Source organism: Colius striatus, chromosome 2 (assembly GCF_028858725.1).
Source record: "Colius striatus isolate bColStr4 chromosome 2, bColStr4.1.hap1, whole genome shotgun sequence".
NCBI classification, from domain to species: Eukaryota; Metazoa; Chordata; class Aves; order Coliiformes; family Coliidae; genus Colius; species Colius striatus.
The window spans coordinates 48,071,183-48,087,006 of record NC_084760.1 but is presented as its reverse complement, the minus strand read 5'-3'; the positions used below and the strand labels follow the sequence as shown (position 1 = coordinate 48,087,006).

The following is a 15,824-nucleotide window of genomic DNA, read 5'->3' as shown; positions in this document are numbered from 1 at the left end:
TGGACAGGGCTTGGAGCAAGTTCATCTTAGGAAAGATGCAGGAGAGTTGGACTAGATGACCTTTAAAACTCCCTTCCCATCCAAACAATGATTATGATTAACAACAACTCTATTAGCCTTACTAGTGCATTATGTAATCTTTGTTTCAGCTTGGCTTCTAATAATACCTCTTACTAGGATCAGTCTAGTTTTATCCAAATTTGAAGTTTTCGTACCCTTGGAAAGCTCTGCATTAATAAAGCAGTAAACATATCTGAGCTGGCAGGTAACAGCTGGTTGGCAGTTTCCTTTCTGGGCCAGTTATACTTGGAATATGCACAGAAACCATTTTCTTGAAACCTGTAGAACTTCTACTAGCAGACCCTGTTGCCAGAGTCCCAACAGCCATTTCCTAGGAGTCTTGTGCCCACATGACACAATTAAGATGCAATTTCTCAACATCTGGCTGGGTGGGCTATAAGCATAGGAAAAATTCTCCCATCAGAACAGTGAAATAAAATCTCCTGCTACTAACCACCACACAGTTGTTAGTACATAAAATATATTTAATTAAAACCAGAACATCAAACACTAGATTTAACTTGCATCCTGGCTGCAGCAGAAACCTGTCTGTGCAAGGTAAACGGAACACACTTTTGGAGACCAGTAAGTACTCTTGGTGCTAATGGTGTCAGAGCTCAAAATCCAAGCTCTTTATGGGCACATCTAAAGAATGTGGAGCAAAAGAAAGTGCTTTCTGGTTCCTTCAGCGTCAGCAAGCCACAGTGGCAGATGGCCAAACGTGCAGTCAGTGGGATTCAAGACCTTCAACTCGTATGACCAATGGTTACTGCAGGGAGAAAGATAAAAATGTATCAGAGGAAGCTGTTCACAGATGGAAGACTTCATGTATGGTTCAATGCAAGTTTCTTTATGCTGTTCCTTTGCTTCTAACTCCATTACAAGGGATTCCAAACCCTCTGTTTCTGAAGATCTCATTCATTTAGGTGGCTCCTTCTCTGGTATTTCGTCCGCGTCTCTTGCATGAAGTTTTTGAAGGCTGGTTCTTCGTGACTCTCCTCAGTAACTGGGGAGAAAATAAAGATTCACAGTTCAGCACCAGTGCAGCACTTGTTCTCCTTGTGTTACTGAAGAAAGCTAGCGTCAGGCTAGTCAGAGCAACCCATAAAGTCTATTTGAACTTTGACTTCATTACAAGGCAAAATACGTAAGTGATCCTAAAAAATCAATGGAACAGGGAAACAATGAAGATTAAGTCTGCAAGTTATGTAAGAGGAAAAAAGAAAAAAATCACACACTTTCAGAACTTAGAAGATTGCTCCACCACCAGGAGTCACAGGAAAAGGGAAGAGAGCCAAGGGCAGAGACTGCAAAGCCAAAAAGATGATGAAACATACTGTGCATTAATCACATTCAGAGGTCAATGCATGCCTCAAGCGTAACAAATTGTCTGGTTTATGCATGTTACAACACCTATCAAAACTAATTACTTGAATAGGAAATTGAAAGAGTTGAACTTTCACAAAGGTTGCAGAGTGGTATCACTGGACTAAGCATTGAAGCTGGGCTCCTCAGCTCAAGAGGGACAGGGAAGTGCTGGAGAGAGTCCAGCGCAGGGCCACCAAGATGATCAGGGGACTGGAACATCTTTCATACGAGGAAAGGCTATGGGAACTGGGGCTGTTTAGTCTGGAGAAGAGGAGATTGAGGGGTGACCTTATTAACATTTACAAATATCTAAAGAGTGGGTGTCAGGAGGTTGGGACATCCCTTTTTTCTATAGTAGCTAGCAACAGGACAAGGGGTAATTGGATGAAGCTGGAACACAAAAAGTTCCACTTAAACATAAGAAAAAACTATTTCACTGTTCAGGTGAGGGAGCCCTGGCACAGGCTGCCCAGGGGGGTTGTGGAGTCTCCTTCCTTGGAGGTCTGCAAGACCCGCCTGGACATGTTCCTATGTGACCTGATCTAGGTGAACCTGCTTCTGCAGGGGGGTTGGACTAGATGATCTCTAAAGGTCCCTTCCAACCCTACCATTCTATGGTTCTACGATTCTGCTACAGATTCAGACACCTACATTTATGTGACTGAATGTTTGTTTTCTAGACTCTCATTACTATCACTCCAAATAATAAAATACAGCAGGTGTTTCCTGAATAGCTGGGCAGCTTTTAGACCAGATCAGATTTCTCATTTCCTTACCTTCATGGTCAATGTCATCAGTGTCACTTTCCCTCTCGTCTTCTTCTTCATCAAGAGTTCCTCGTGTTAGGATCAGCTCAGAGGGACCCATTGCGGAAGCATCATCACTCTCTGGAAGGGGACAGAAATGGTTATACCCAGAACAGCATGCTGACAAGTAATTTAGCTCATGCCCTGACAGTTTCTATTTGCACATAAACACAGCAATTTGTACCTGCTCTACAGAGACAGAAACCTGCTTCTGGATTCCAAAGATACGGGACAGAATGCATCAGCACTGTACTCAAACCTCAAATAAGAGTTCAACTAAGAGCAGAGCTTTCTCATATTCTAATTTTATTGTTTCACCTTCTCCAAGTGTATTTCATTACTTCTAGTACATCCACTGCTTTACCTACACAGCAGGGTTTCTTCTCATGTCTCACTGACAGGAGAGCTAAGTCTGACCCATCCACTAGACCTGAAGCCCTACTCCTCTTTACTAACATGAAGCTGCTTTTACATTTTTCCTGGGAAGATGGAAAAGCGCTGTATGACTTCTCAAAGCAGACTCTTTGGACAACTTCTGCAGTAAACCTAAACTCTCTAGTAAAGTACCTGTAAGTATGTTGCTCTGCACACGCACACTGCCCATGTCCTTCCACAAGTGTTCCAGCTGCTCCCTCTTTTGTTTATTTTGAGCTTTCTCCTGTAGGTACAAAGTTACAGGTGGACTCCAAGTACATTTAGAACATCAGTAGAAGAGTTATCTCACCCAATACTAGCAGCCTGTCCCTCAGCCAGAAAGCAGAACTCAATAAACAGGTCTTACATTGCCACTAACGTTACACAGAACTTTTGGATAAACATGGAAAGCAACCTCCAGCATGATGGACTTCAGGAATATTATCAGCAGCATCAAGAAGCTAAACTCAATGAAGCTGTCCCTGCAGAGAACTGTCCTTTGGATAGCCAGAACTCAAAGTGAGCAGAGCTACCAATTTTGGTGCTGCAATTCAGTCTTTGTTATTAACTGCGCAAGTCAAAACAGTGCGCTTCACGGCTGCAGAAAGATACAGGATATTCTCAACAAACCCCAAAGTTACTTCTAAAAAAGCCTTTATCCTTCTGAGTGGAAGACACAAAAATCTTTCCCAGTAATTTTCTCACAATTTTCACAAATAAACTATTAGCAGTAAACCACTGAGCAACAAAACGTCTTTCTTTTTGTGAAAGTATGCTCCACTAAATCTAGGAAGAAAAAGACAGATGGTGAGCTTTAGGACAGGGGTTTTTCCACACCAAGTATGATGAGTAAATAAAATGCTAGACCCTCACAGATAGAAGCAGTTCTGTGAATGAAAGCAACGCCAAGATACACCACCCAGGTATAAGAGTTAAAAATACTCACCAGTGTTGTTCTCAGGCGTTCATATTCTGGACGATACTCTCTGAAAAGATGAACAAAGTGCATTCAGTCTGAACTAATAAACGATTTATAGTAAGTAAGGGTCATCTTGGAGGCTTGTTTCTATCCCCCAAAAAGTTTTCTCTAGGCTTTCATGTTTGAGACATTTCAAAAAGATTTAACAGTACTTTGTAGCCAGATTTGGATTTTGAAACTCATGGCTGCAAAATAAGAGAACACACTTCACTAAAATAGCAAACCTGACACTACTTTGTTTGACAAGAAATTAAACCAGCTCGACTGACAGTCATTTCACTGTCAGTAATGTATGTAATCAGTGGATCTATTATCCTCCTCTAATCACAGACATGAATTTATCTCACAGTACTTGTGCCTCCTAAGACAGTTGAATGAGATCTCAAACAGAAAGACTGTTCACGGACTTCCAAATTATTGTACCACTATGGGACCTGAAATATTTCTTTAATGAAGTACAGATAAAGTGGATGTGGATACCCTCTTCTTAAAATCATGGAAGGGTTTAAATAGGAAGAGACCTCCAAAAATCATCTGGTCTGACCTTCTTTGCCATCAGCAGGTAACTCTTTCACTAGATCAGGCTGCTCAAAGCTCCAACCAACCTGACCTTGAACACTTCCAATGAAGAGGCATCCACAGCTTCTCTGGGCAACCTGCTCTGGTGTCTCACCATCCTCACAGGGAAGAATTTCTTGTCACATCTAACCCTACTCTCAAGTTTAGAACTGTCACCCCTCGTCCCATCATTACAGGCCTGATCATAAAGTCTCTCTTCTAAGCCCCCTTAATACACTGAACAGTGCTATAAAGTGTCTCTGAAGCCTTCTACAGGCTGAACAACCCCAACTCTCTCAGCCTTTCCTCACAGGAGGGGCACTACAGCCTTCTGATGGTTTTCGTGGCCTTCTCTGGACTTGTTTTATCAGGTAAAAGTCCTCCACCACTCCTCCAAAGAGGACAGAGAAACATTTAGGGGAGGGGGGAAAAGAGCAAATAATACCCTGCCTATATACTCCCAGGCTTATCACAGGAGAGCTATCAAACATCAAAGACCCATCTCAATAAGCCCAGAGGAACACAGTGGCAGGCAGGAAATCCAACTTAAAGACTTGGGGATGTTTAGGAGGGGGGACCAAAGATAGGAATAGGGAAGGATTTAGGAGATTTGGGGAGGAACAAGTGTGGGAAATAGAGGAGTAATGGAATTAAAATGTCCGTTTGCGTGTAAGCAGAGACTAGGCAGTGTGCAGACCTTGGGATATGACCAGCCCAGAAAAGCCAGACCTGGGAGCATCAAGCTGTAGCAGCCTCTCTCTGGTTATCTAGTCCAGCACAACAATAATGTATGGTCTGGTTTAGGTATTTCCAAGTAATTCAAATTACTAAGTTTACTTTCTAATATTATAGACCAGCCTGGCAGTATTTCATGGGGAGGAATACAGTAAGGAACAAATTTGCAAACAATTACTGAATTTCAACTTCCTCAACTATTCAATCTGCCACGCTGTTAGCTTCCTGAGAACAATTCAAACCTTGATCATTATATGGATTCAGAAGAAGAAAAAACAGATATGCTAGCACGTATTTTCACTGAGCACAAAATTCACCACTTAATAGTTCCTTTTGACTGTTGCTTTTTCTGCTGACTGTTACACTTAATGTTTATTAGAAACCCTAGACCACCTTGGCTGTGAAAAGTGTACAGTCCTTCAAATCAAAGGAGTGAGGTCATGAATCATTAACTTCAGCAAGTATTCCCTGGGTCAGGAAGCAAAGGCTATCACCTTACCTCTCATATTCATCTACAGCTTTTGAAAGCTGAACAAAAAAATCATCCAGTCCTGTGCCAAGCACAGCAGAAACACCAACCACCTATGAAAGAAAAGCATATACCAGAACTGAAGGGTAACTAAGCCAAGTTTTTAGGTAACTGATGGTCAGAGCTGGACTAAACAGGAAAAAAAAATAGGAGAATCTAATGATACCCATTTAATCATCACAGTGGTATAAGAGTATGCAGTAAAACACTTCTGTCATTCCTACTTTCAGCCTCGTTCTCCACCTGCTGTTAATGTTTGCTGCCTCTGGGTTTTGGTTGAGGGGTTATTTTGGGTTGTTTTTTCCCTCTTTTTTTTTCTTCCTCTCTCTTATCCAACTCAGAACTCTGGCTTTTCCTGTCTGTTGTACAAATTTACAGGGAAGGGGAAGCAATAGTTAAAAACAAAACACTACTCTGCACCCACCCTTGTACCTCCAATCGCAATACCCCACAGAAAAAAAGGCACCAAATCCAACCCCCGCAACAGCAAGAGATGGAGAACTTCATCAGTTACTATGGCAATACATTCAAATTGCACATCTGCTTCAACTTGTCTGTCATGACATTTCTGCTATTTGCTCTGCTTTTATTAAACCTATTATCTAAAAATACCTTTAATTAAGACTATTGCTAGCCAGTAATTAGTGACCCTTCAGAATCTTGCCTCCTTCTAAAGAAATTCTCCCTCTTTTTTCAAAAGCAAGACAGTCTTAACTACTCACTTTAAAATGGAAGACTTTTTCCAGCAGAGTCTTGCAATTTATCAATAGTACAGTAAATATGCAAGACAAGCATTCCAAAGGATTTCAAGCTTTAGTCTAAGCACTGTGCTGATATATATTAATATTTATACTTTCACTGCACTTAAGTATGAGCTGCCTTTCACTGTATCATCCTCTGCATACATCCTGCTCTCCAGTTTTCTAATGAATGTGATGTGCATACAAACATTTGATTAGCAAGTAAGGACTGGAAGTACTTCAGTCCTGTATATGACACAACTACGATCTGTTTTGAAATACTGTATAACATTCCACAGAGGGCACTTATTTTTGTTTTGGCTAAATTATCATTATCAGTATGAATGGAATAATTTCCTTTTCATTGCCTTTCTTGTAATATCCATAAAGCCATTTCCTTGTTTTTTTCTTAAGCTGGTGAAAAACACAATTAGCTGAACCCTTTTAGCACAGACTATGGGATCATTAACATCTTCCAATGCATAGTGTTTTCAGAGAAATTAATGAATGGATTTCTCCCCTCAAAACCTGTTAAGAGGGAAAAAAACACTTTTTCTTCTGTCAGAAAATGTAACAGGATTTTTGTTTGGTTTTGAGATTTCTTCCCCTTTTGCTACATAATAAATTGCCCAACTGTACTTGACACTTTCAGAACAAGGAAAATAATCTCAGATTGGACACACTGCAACACAGAACATTACTTCTTACCAGCATTATCTTAGCTTGCTTCTGATGATTAACCACAATTCAGTATTAAATGACTCAGGCTGCCGCTCCGTGTGACCAGCAATTAAAGTTATGTTATGTTCAAATCAGCGAACCCTTGCTTGCTGTGCAAGACACATCCAGAAATCCCAGTTCAAAAGGGCAATGTAAAGCCCTTTTGCAGAAGTACAGAATGGCTGAGGTTGGAAGATACCTCTGGAGATCATCTAGCCCAACCTCTCCTGATCCAAAAGCAGGATCTACTAGAACAGGTTGCTCAATATCTTGCCTGAGCACATTTTTAGTATCTCCTTCTCTGGAGACATTCAAAACCCACCTGGATAAGTTCCTGTGTGACCTACTCTAGGAGGTCCTGCTCTGGCAGGGGGGTTGGACTAGATCATCTTTCAAGGTCCCTTCCAGCCCCTGAGATTCTGTGATTCCAAGGATGGAGACTCCACAATTCCTCTAGATCGTTTGTTTCAGTGCTCAATCAGTAAAACCACAGTAATTCTTTTTATTCCCCTTCTTTTGTTTAAACACAGATTCCCTGTACTTGTCCTTTCACTGGGCACTACTGAAAATAACCTGCCTCTCTCTTCCTTACATCCTCCCATCAGGTGTTTATACACATCAACAACATCCTCCTGAGCTTTCTCTTCTCCAGGCTTTTATGAGAAGTAGTAAATAAAAAGAAGAGCTTTACCTTCAGTGAACTGTAAAATTCATCCAACACTAAACTCATAGAACGAGTCAGGTTACTGACATAGGATGTCTCTTGATTCAGGGCATCTTGAAAAGTCTCAAAGTCCTGCATCCATTCTACTGCAAAACTGTGGTCAATTATGTCAGTCTGGAAGGAGAAGAGAAAATGTTCAGAAGTAATAATGATTAATTGGTAGCCTTAGGCTGTGGACAAATTAGAAATTTCTCATTTAAACTTACTTTTTAAATGCTGATATTTTGAAAATATTAGCGCTGGTCTAAAGTTTTCCAAGCTTTTTTTTAATCAAATCAACTACTTGAATATAGGCAGAGAAGAAAAACAACCACTACTCCAGTTTTAAGAAGAAATGTTTAAGGAAAACAATTACAAGTCTAAAGACTTTTGTGGTTTACTGGAAAGAAACATCCAAAAATGTCATACTCTACAAGAAAGTTGCAAGCTGCAAATATTAGATCCCATGATTGAGCCAGATAAGAATAGTCCTCACCGAAGATCCTTTTCTTTCTTGACTAGCTTGGGGGTCAGGGGGAGAGGGAACCATTTCCACTTTGGGTAACAGCCTGCAAGATCTTTATAAAGAAGTGAGCTGTGCTCTGACCTGCAGAAGTTACAACCTCAACCCAGCACCAGATGATGGGCACAAACAAGTGGTTTCTATATGGTTCTATAATTTTACACAGATTATTTCTAAAATTACTGTCTAGGGTTAGGAAAAAAAACACACTGTACAAAAACTTGTGAAGTAAACAAGCAGGTATCAAAACCATGCATGGTTTGGGTCACTCGGAAGATGAGTGTAGTTGGAGTGCATCAGACACTAATGCAGCTTGGCTGGCGTGAGGTCAGCTTTCACATTCACAGCATGAGTTCTCTAGAGGAAGCATATAGGATTATAAAGGTGTGCACATACACAAAGCTTGCTACGTTGGGAAGCAAGTCCTTGAATACAAAGGATATGTGTGAGGAAGAGTACTCACAGCAAAAATCCAAAGCAAAATTCAATATGTGAAATTGTGATGTTTAAAGAACCAGCTAGCTGTTAAGTTTAAAAGCATTCCTTTAAGCCTACAAGTACCTTACATGACAGTGAAGGTGTATCCTTACGCTAGCAAGTATCTGCTTTCTGACAAATACTGGCATATATTTAGTGTCACTGATCAGGACCAAACACCTTGTGTTAAGTTTTGCCTGCTACAATACATGGGACTCCCTCCCCAAGACAGGCAGGTGTCACATAATTCCCACTAAGAGTAATCAGCCTGCTTCTGAGTAGAAATAATTAATGATCAAGACAACTGTTCTGAGGAAGCAGAGGACTACAAGAGCAGCTTCAGTAATGAACTTACCTTTCCATTACAAACTTAGGTTTCCTTATAGCCCAGGATAAAGGTGCAAAACACATTTCAGAACGTTAGTATCATTGAATGTTAGGGCCTATCCCTGATTCTTTTTGTGCATTTATATATCAGATTGAAGACCCATTTTAGATTTGGGTTTCAACTTGCAGCTCCTTCCCAGCCTCTCTTTCCTAGAAAATCTATTATTGTAGTAAGACAAAGACACTACAGCAGAGCAAGCTACACAGAATAACGTTCCGCTAGGACATAGAAACCATAGCTTCAACTTACTTTGTTCATGACAACAATGAAAGGTAGTTTTGTCTTGTAGAGGATACTGGGGGGAAACAACAAAAACCCAACAAAAATATTAAATTAAATCTCGTTAGAATAGAAAACAGGTTAGGCATAAGGCAGACAAGACTTGCACAAACTTAATGCATTTCACTTCAAAACATTATTCATAGAATGGTTTTGGATTAAAGGGACTTTAAACCTCATCTCATTCCAACCATGGGCAGGGACACCTTCCACCAGACCAGGCTGTTCCAAGCCTCATCCAACCTGCGCTTGAACACTGACAGGGATGGGGCAGCCACAGCCTCTCTGGGAAACCTCTGGCAGGGCCTCACCAACCTCACAGGGAAGAACTTCTTCCTCACATCTAGTCTAAACATACTCTCTTTCAGTTTGGAGCCATCCTTGCTTGTCCTGTCCCTCCAGGCCCCTGGACAAAGTCCCTCTTGGCCTTTCTTGTTGGCCCTTTTAGGGACTGGAGGCTACTGGATGAAGGTCTTCCCAGAGCATTCTCTTTTCCAGGCTGAACAATCCCAATTCTGCCTGTCTTTATAGGAGCAGTGTCCTATCCCTCTGATCATCCTCATAGCCCTCCTCTGGACTTGCTCTAACAGATCTACATCCTTATTACAATTATCTTCCTCTGCATCAATTAGAATGTAATTTTCACTCAGATCCTGCTTACTACAGTTGAACAAAATGCATCTCCCCTAGGATATAAGTGCACATACATATGATATAAAATCTCCTTCTACACACCTAGTTGATTTTCATTACTATTTTCTATGAGGCTTGTATCCCCACTTTTGACTTTCTTTGCATTTTATACTTGACTCAAACCTTAGCTTCTGAGATATTATTTGTAAACTGAACAGTGAATTCAAATAACTCAAAACATCTATAAAGCAAAACTACCTTGAAACATGAGCTTACATATTCATTTTGCAGTATATATTATAGCATCTTATGCTCAACACTAGTGTCAGAAAATGCAGCATGTAATGACCAAAACCAGTGGATGTGAGCCAGCAAGGTGTGCTGGCAGCCCAAAGCATCCAAAGCAGCGTGGCCAGCAGGTTGAGGGAGGGAACAGAGAGTGACTTTCTGATAGGGCCTGTAGTAATGGGACAAAAGGCAATGGTTTTAAACAGAAAGAGGTTCAGGTTAGGTGGGACATAACTAAGACATTTTTGGTGGTGATGATGGCAAGACATTGGAGCAGGTTGCCTAGAGATGGCGTAGATGCCTCTTCATTACAAGTGTTCAAGGTCAAGCTGGACGAGGCTTTGAGCAACCTGATCCACTTAAAATACATCCCTGCCCAGAGAAGGGAGAGTGCACTATATGGTCTTTAAAGGTCCCTTCAAACTCAAAGCATTTTATGATTCTCCTCCAAAATAAGTAGCAAAGAGACACGGCAATCAAAGCATGTGGACTTCTATTTCAGCTTTTCTTACCTGCAGGCATACAGCATGTTGGACATAAAGGTGACAGGGTTAGTACTGCGAGAGGTGTCCATCACATAAACAACAACTGAAGGAAAAGATGAAGCCTGGAAACACAAAGTAAAAGACATTTTAATTAGAAGTACGTGCTATCCTACAGCCACTTCTTACACACATCCTGTCAAAAGTCATGTAGAGAACACTTACCAAGGCCTCAGTTATGATGGTTCCTGATGCTGACCAAGTGAATACCTCAATTTGCCCTGGTGTGTCAATAACAACATACCTGGTAAGAAGTCGCCCCCAATAAACAATTAGGGAAAATTAATTAAGCAGAAGATCCTGTTCTGATTGAATTACCACAAGCACATAACAGTAAGTCACAAAGAATCATAGAATCATTTTGGTTGGAAAAGACCTTTAAGATCATGAAGTTCAACCTCTCCCCTCACGCTGCCAAGCCCACCACTGACCCATGTCCCTCAGCACCTCAGCAACACAGCTTTGCAATAGCCCCAAGGATGGGGACTCCACCACCTCCCTGGGCAGCCTGTTCCAATACTTAATAACCCTCTCAGTGAAAAAGTTCTTCCTCAGCTCCCATCTAAACTTCCCCTGGGGCAACTTAAGGCTGTTTCCTCTTGTCCTATCATTCATTACTGGGGAAAAGAGACCAAATTCCTCCCTGCTTCCTCCCCCCCAGCCACAACCTCCTCTCAGGGAGAGTTAGAACTCCCCTCAGGCTCCTGTTCTCCAGGCTGAACACCCCCAGGGCCCTCAGCCCCTCCCCAGCACACTTGTGCTCCAGCCCCTTCCCCAGCTCCGCTGCCCGGCTCTGGACACGCTGCAGCCCCTCAGTGTCCCTCTGGCAGTGAGGGGCCCAACACTGAACACAGCACTCGAGCTGCGGCCTCACCAGGGCCCAGCACAGGGGACGGCCACTGCCCTGGGCCTGCTGCCACACCACTGCTGACACAAGCCAGGGTGCCACTGGCCTTCTTGCCCGCTCAGGCACACTTCTGGCTCGTGTTCAGCAGATAAAAGACCAACATCACTGGGCCCTTTTCCCCCAGACAGATTCTGCCAAACAGTTTCAAGATCTATGGGCATGCCTGAAAAAATCTTGTGTGAATTTTGTACCTAAGAAGGCACGTACTCTCGATTATATTACATGCACTGAGTTCTGCAAACTCTTCAGAATTACTTGTTTTCTATTTCAACAGTGTGACAAAAAAAATGACACCTTAGTGGAAGACAAGAAAAGCAGAATTGGAATCAGAAGACACTTCTTTGACATATCCAGAGAAAGCCTAATTTATCTGTGTAATTCTATGTCCCTTTTCACATAAAATTTATGCCAAGTTTAAAAATCAACTAGAAAACACGCAGGGAGCCTCTTTAGGATTTCACATGGTTTTCCCACATCGATCATAGAAATGCAGAACTTGGAAGAATGTACTCACTTGAATGCATTTTGTCTTTTTTCAATTAACTTCATCACCTGATTGAAAAAGAATACTTAGGCTCATAAAAGAATATTTAGGAATATTTAGGAATATTTAGGAATATTTAGGCTCATAACAGGAAACTTCCAGAATGACTTTGTAACAGAAACTACATTGACTGGCAGGGCTGCATGTACATACTGGAACAAGATGAAAGCCTCTAAGCTTTTCACTGTGGGAAAATGCCCTACCAAGGAAGACTAGGGAATGACACTCCATAGGTCAAAGACAACCTTGATTTTGTCTGCATTTTAGAAACACTACAAAAATGGTATAACAAACACATTTGTTGTTACCCTACCTTTTTACTAAGAAACTGTGCACTGTCTCAGTACCTTGCGTAAGTTTCCACCCCAGTGCTGACCTACCATTATGATTTAAAAGAGCAATCAGTTATCCAATAGTCCTAGGAAAACATAACCTTTTTCCAGATGTGGGCTTTCCTACTTCAAGATCAGAGCGTTCATATGAAAGATTTTAGAATTACCATAGTGCAACGGTTCTGTTTAAAGACTACAGTATATTCCGCATATGTGTCTTCTAAATTTTGCTTTTTAAAAGGCTGAAAAAAGAAACCTCTCAAATCAAGGCCAATGCACTTTGCTTGCTTTACAAAATACGTGGTTCTGTATAGAGAATACTGTAGGAAAATAACAGAACATTGGTGAGGAGAGCTGTAAACACGCTCACATAACCAGCAACTGAGGTGTCAAAAAATACACATATCAACAACACTAATCTTTGTTTAGCCCAGTGTGCTTGACAAGGAAAACAACATCCCTGTTTAGATAACATAGGTCTGTGATGGACTCAGAAGCACCTATCAGACAACCTTGAGATTCCTGCCCTGCTTAGGGAAAGTATCAAAGCACAGTGCAAAAATACATCTAAAAACCAACCCCTGATATACAGGCAAGACCAATAGGTTTGAGGCCTTTGTCTTTTTGCTCTGCTGCTGCAGGCCCAAGCTTCTGGTGCCATATCTCTGCTCAGTGCCACATACCCACTCTGGTGCCTCTGCTTTTCCCTGTTTCTGTGGTTGCTCCTGTGTGCTGCCTGCATCAGTTTACACAGATACTCTAAAGGAATGTTAGGAGGCTAACCAAGCACAACACAAAAAAAACCAGTGTCCCAGCACAGCATTTGTAGCACAGTATCAAGCAGGAATAACCCCATACCTGATCAAATCTTGTAGTAAAGAGATTGAGAGAGGTCACTATTCCACCATTTGGGCCCAGTCCGTATCTAGACACTTTGTTTAGGAAATGAAGCTATTACATAGATCTCAGAGGCCTTTTTTTCTCAATTCTGGTAATAGTTATCATGTACAATGCATATTGGGTACCTTGCAGCAAAAGACCATACCCCTAACACAACAAAGTCTTCCAAGTGATGCAGCAGCATAACAACTACAATGTCAAAAGGAAAAAGGGGCCATGCCCTGGCTTCCCGGTGCCAAGAGGAATTCAGACATTACCATCCTGCACAAAGAGAAAATATACATCTGTGTATATATCAAAGCTATCTTTGTCTTTCCAAAAAGATTCACAACAACTCACAATTTAACAATGCCCTGAATGCACTTGATTTTAAGAATTTATACTTGCAAAGATAATTAAAAGATTTCTTGCACAAGTAAATTTTTTAGCAGACTTTAAATGATAATGTAATGGGAATAAATGTTGTGAAGATGTTCAAAGTGGCAGCTTAAAGATGAAGATTTCAAATACTTTTTCATGCATCTTTATTCTTGCCTAAAAACATTAGTCACACTATCTAATCAAATCCGAAGACTATATATTATCTCTATCCACACAAACTCTTACTTAAGCAAGGAAGGACCTCCATAGCCCTCTGAAGTGCAGTCATTTTACTGTAATGTTACTGAACTGCAGTCATCAAACTACTACACAGAAAGAGGCAATACACTGCTTTGATTATGATGAAACAATGTGAAAATGGTTTTCTCCACCTACTACAGGCAAACAAGAATTTTCATTTATCACAAAAGAAAGATACAAGCTCTTTGAAAGAACAGAGTAAGCAGAGTGCCCATTATCTGAAAAAACATACCATTGGGCAGAATCCCTTTTAGCACAAGAGAAAATGACTTAAGGAATACCAAATATCGTAGAATGTACATTTCCAACCCCACATGCAAGAAATACACTCAAAAGCTTCTGGTCTGATGCCATTCTGCATTACTGCAATCCCCAACACCTCATGCCCCCTTCATCCTAGTGTGCAGGAGTGACAGATTATTTTCACAAAATCTGAGATTTCAAATATTAAGAAACAAACAAACAAAAAAGGATACTGTTTCATTACTTCTTTGTACTTCACAGTGTCCCTGATATCTAGAGAAAAAAGGCAGATAAATGTTTACAGGATATTACTTTTAAAATAGCTTCTTTCATCAACTTGCAGATAGGTGAAAGCCCTTCTTTTTCTAGCAAGTCTCCTTTTGATCTAGCACCAACAGGAAAAATCTCCCAAAGAGAATAAATAAAATCTAACAGATTTAGCTACATTCTCAACATGCCTACAAATGTAAACCCAATGTAACCCACACAAACCATCACCGGTTTACATATTTAGCCGTAACTGCTTCATCTGAATTTTACTCTCAGTTGAGCAACATCAGTTAACAAAGTATACATAGCAAACTGTGCTACTAGAGATCCAGCACCCGAACAGATGCTCTTAATTACTCATTTGACATCACTAAAACAACTTTAGTATCCACATTGTCTTTCTTATGCTCTGGATAGTGAGGCTGGTGAACTTTAGAAAGTCTAGGAGACAGGACTCTCACAAATCTAGTGGCTGCCAAGCCCTTTGGAAAAGCTAAACATAAGGTCTGTTTTACTGTTAAGGTTATTCTCTAAAATTCATGTCTTCTAGAGTGCTTTAAAGAAGTTATTTGGGCTACCACTGTTGTGGATGTAGGGAACCTGATTGTATCGGATGACATGTTCACCTCTGAAGGAAGAACAAAACCCACAAGAACCCAAACACATCAAATCACACCAGATGGTGTAAGAATCTCTTTGATCCTAAATAAAGAGAGTGTTAAAACCCTCATTGTGTTAGGACTCGGAACCCCTTAAAGAGAACATACACAACCCAGTCAAACACCCTACGTACCCCTCTCGCCTGCGAAAAGCAGGTTTATTTATCGGACGGCAAAGCACACGTGCTTCCTCTGCCCGCGGACTCCACTCCGCCGGCCCGGGGCCACTCCCTCCCCTCGCCCGGCGCGGCGGCAGCACTCACCGATGTTGGCGGGGAAAGGCAGGTCGTGCACGGCGGGGTCCAGGTTGATCACGTAGGGCGGGCAGCGCTGCCCGTGCAGGTGCGCTGCGAGCCGCTGCGGGGACACGAGGACGCGTCACGGCCCGCTGGACGGGAGCGCAGCGCTGGGGAACCCCGGCCGCTCCCCCCCAGCCCCCAGCCGCCCCTCACCTGCACGAAGGTGGTTTTCCCGGAGCCAGCCATGCCCAGCACCAGCACGCACACCGGAGCGGCCGCTGCCGCCGACCCGCTCGCCGCTGCCATCTTCCCAGCACCCGCTTGTCCTTCCGGGGCGCGGAGAAGCCGGCAGGGGGGCGGCCCCACA

The 15,824-nt window shown here is 41.9% G+C and overlaps 1 protein-coding gene across 4 annotated transcripts; it reads right to left on the bottom strand.

The window, feature by feature from the left end:
* Positions 1–524: 524 nt before the first annotated feature.
* Positions 525–15,800, bottom strand: GPN1 (GPN-loop GTPase 1). 4 transcript variants are annotated; one of them, XM_061990358.1, is made up of 15 exons: positions 15,671–15,800; positions 15,482–15,575; positions 14,523–14,562; positions 13,384–13,450; positions 12,164–12,201; positions 10,908–10,986; positions 10,713–10,807; positions 9,250–9,295; positions 7,601–7,747; positions 5,420–5,502; positions 3,595–3,634; positions 2,802–2,892; positions 2,205–2,315; positions 957–1,066; positions 525–829 (listed from the first exon to the last, which is right to left on the bottom strand). In XM_061990358.1, the coding sequence occupies exons 1-14, from the start codon at positions 15,761–15,763 to the stop codon at positions 975–977; spliced, it is 1,116 nt and encodes a 371-aa protein (XP_061846342.1). In that variant the 5' UTR covers positions 15,764–15,800; the 3' UTR covers positions 525–829; positions 957–974. The 4 variants fall into 4 exon arrangements, with proteins under 4 accessions (XP_061846342.1, XP_061846341.1, XP_061846343.1 ...); XM_061990357.1 differs by having other exon boundaries at positions 525–1,066; XM_061990359.1 differs by lacking the exon at positions 15,482–15,575 and having other exon boundaries at positions 525–1,066; positions 15,671–15,755.
* Between the last annotated feature and the right edge of the window lie 24 nt (positions 15,801–15,824).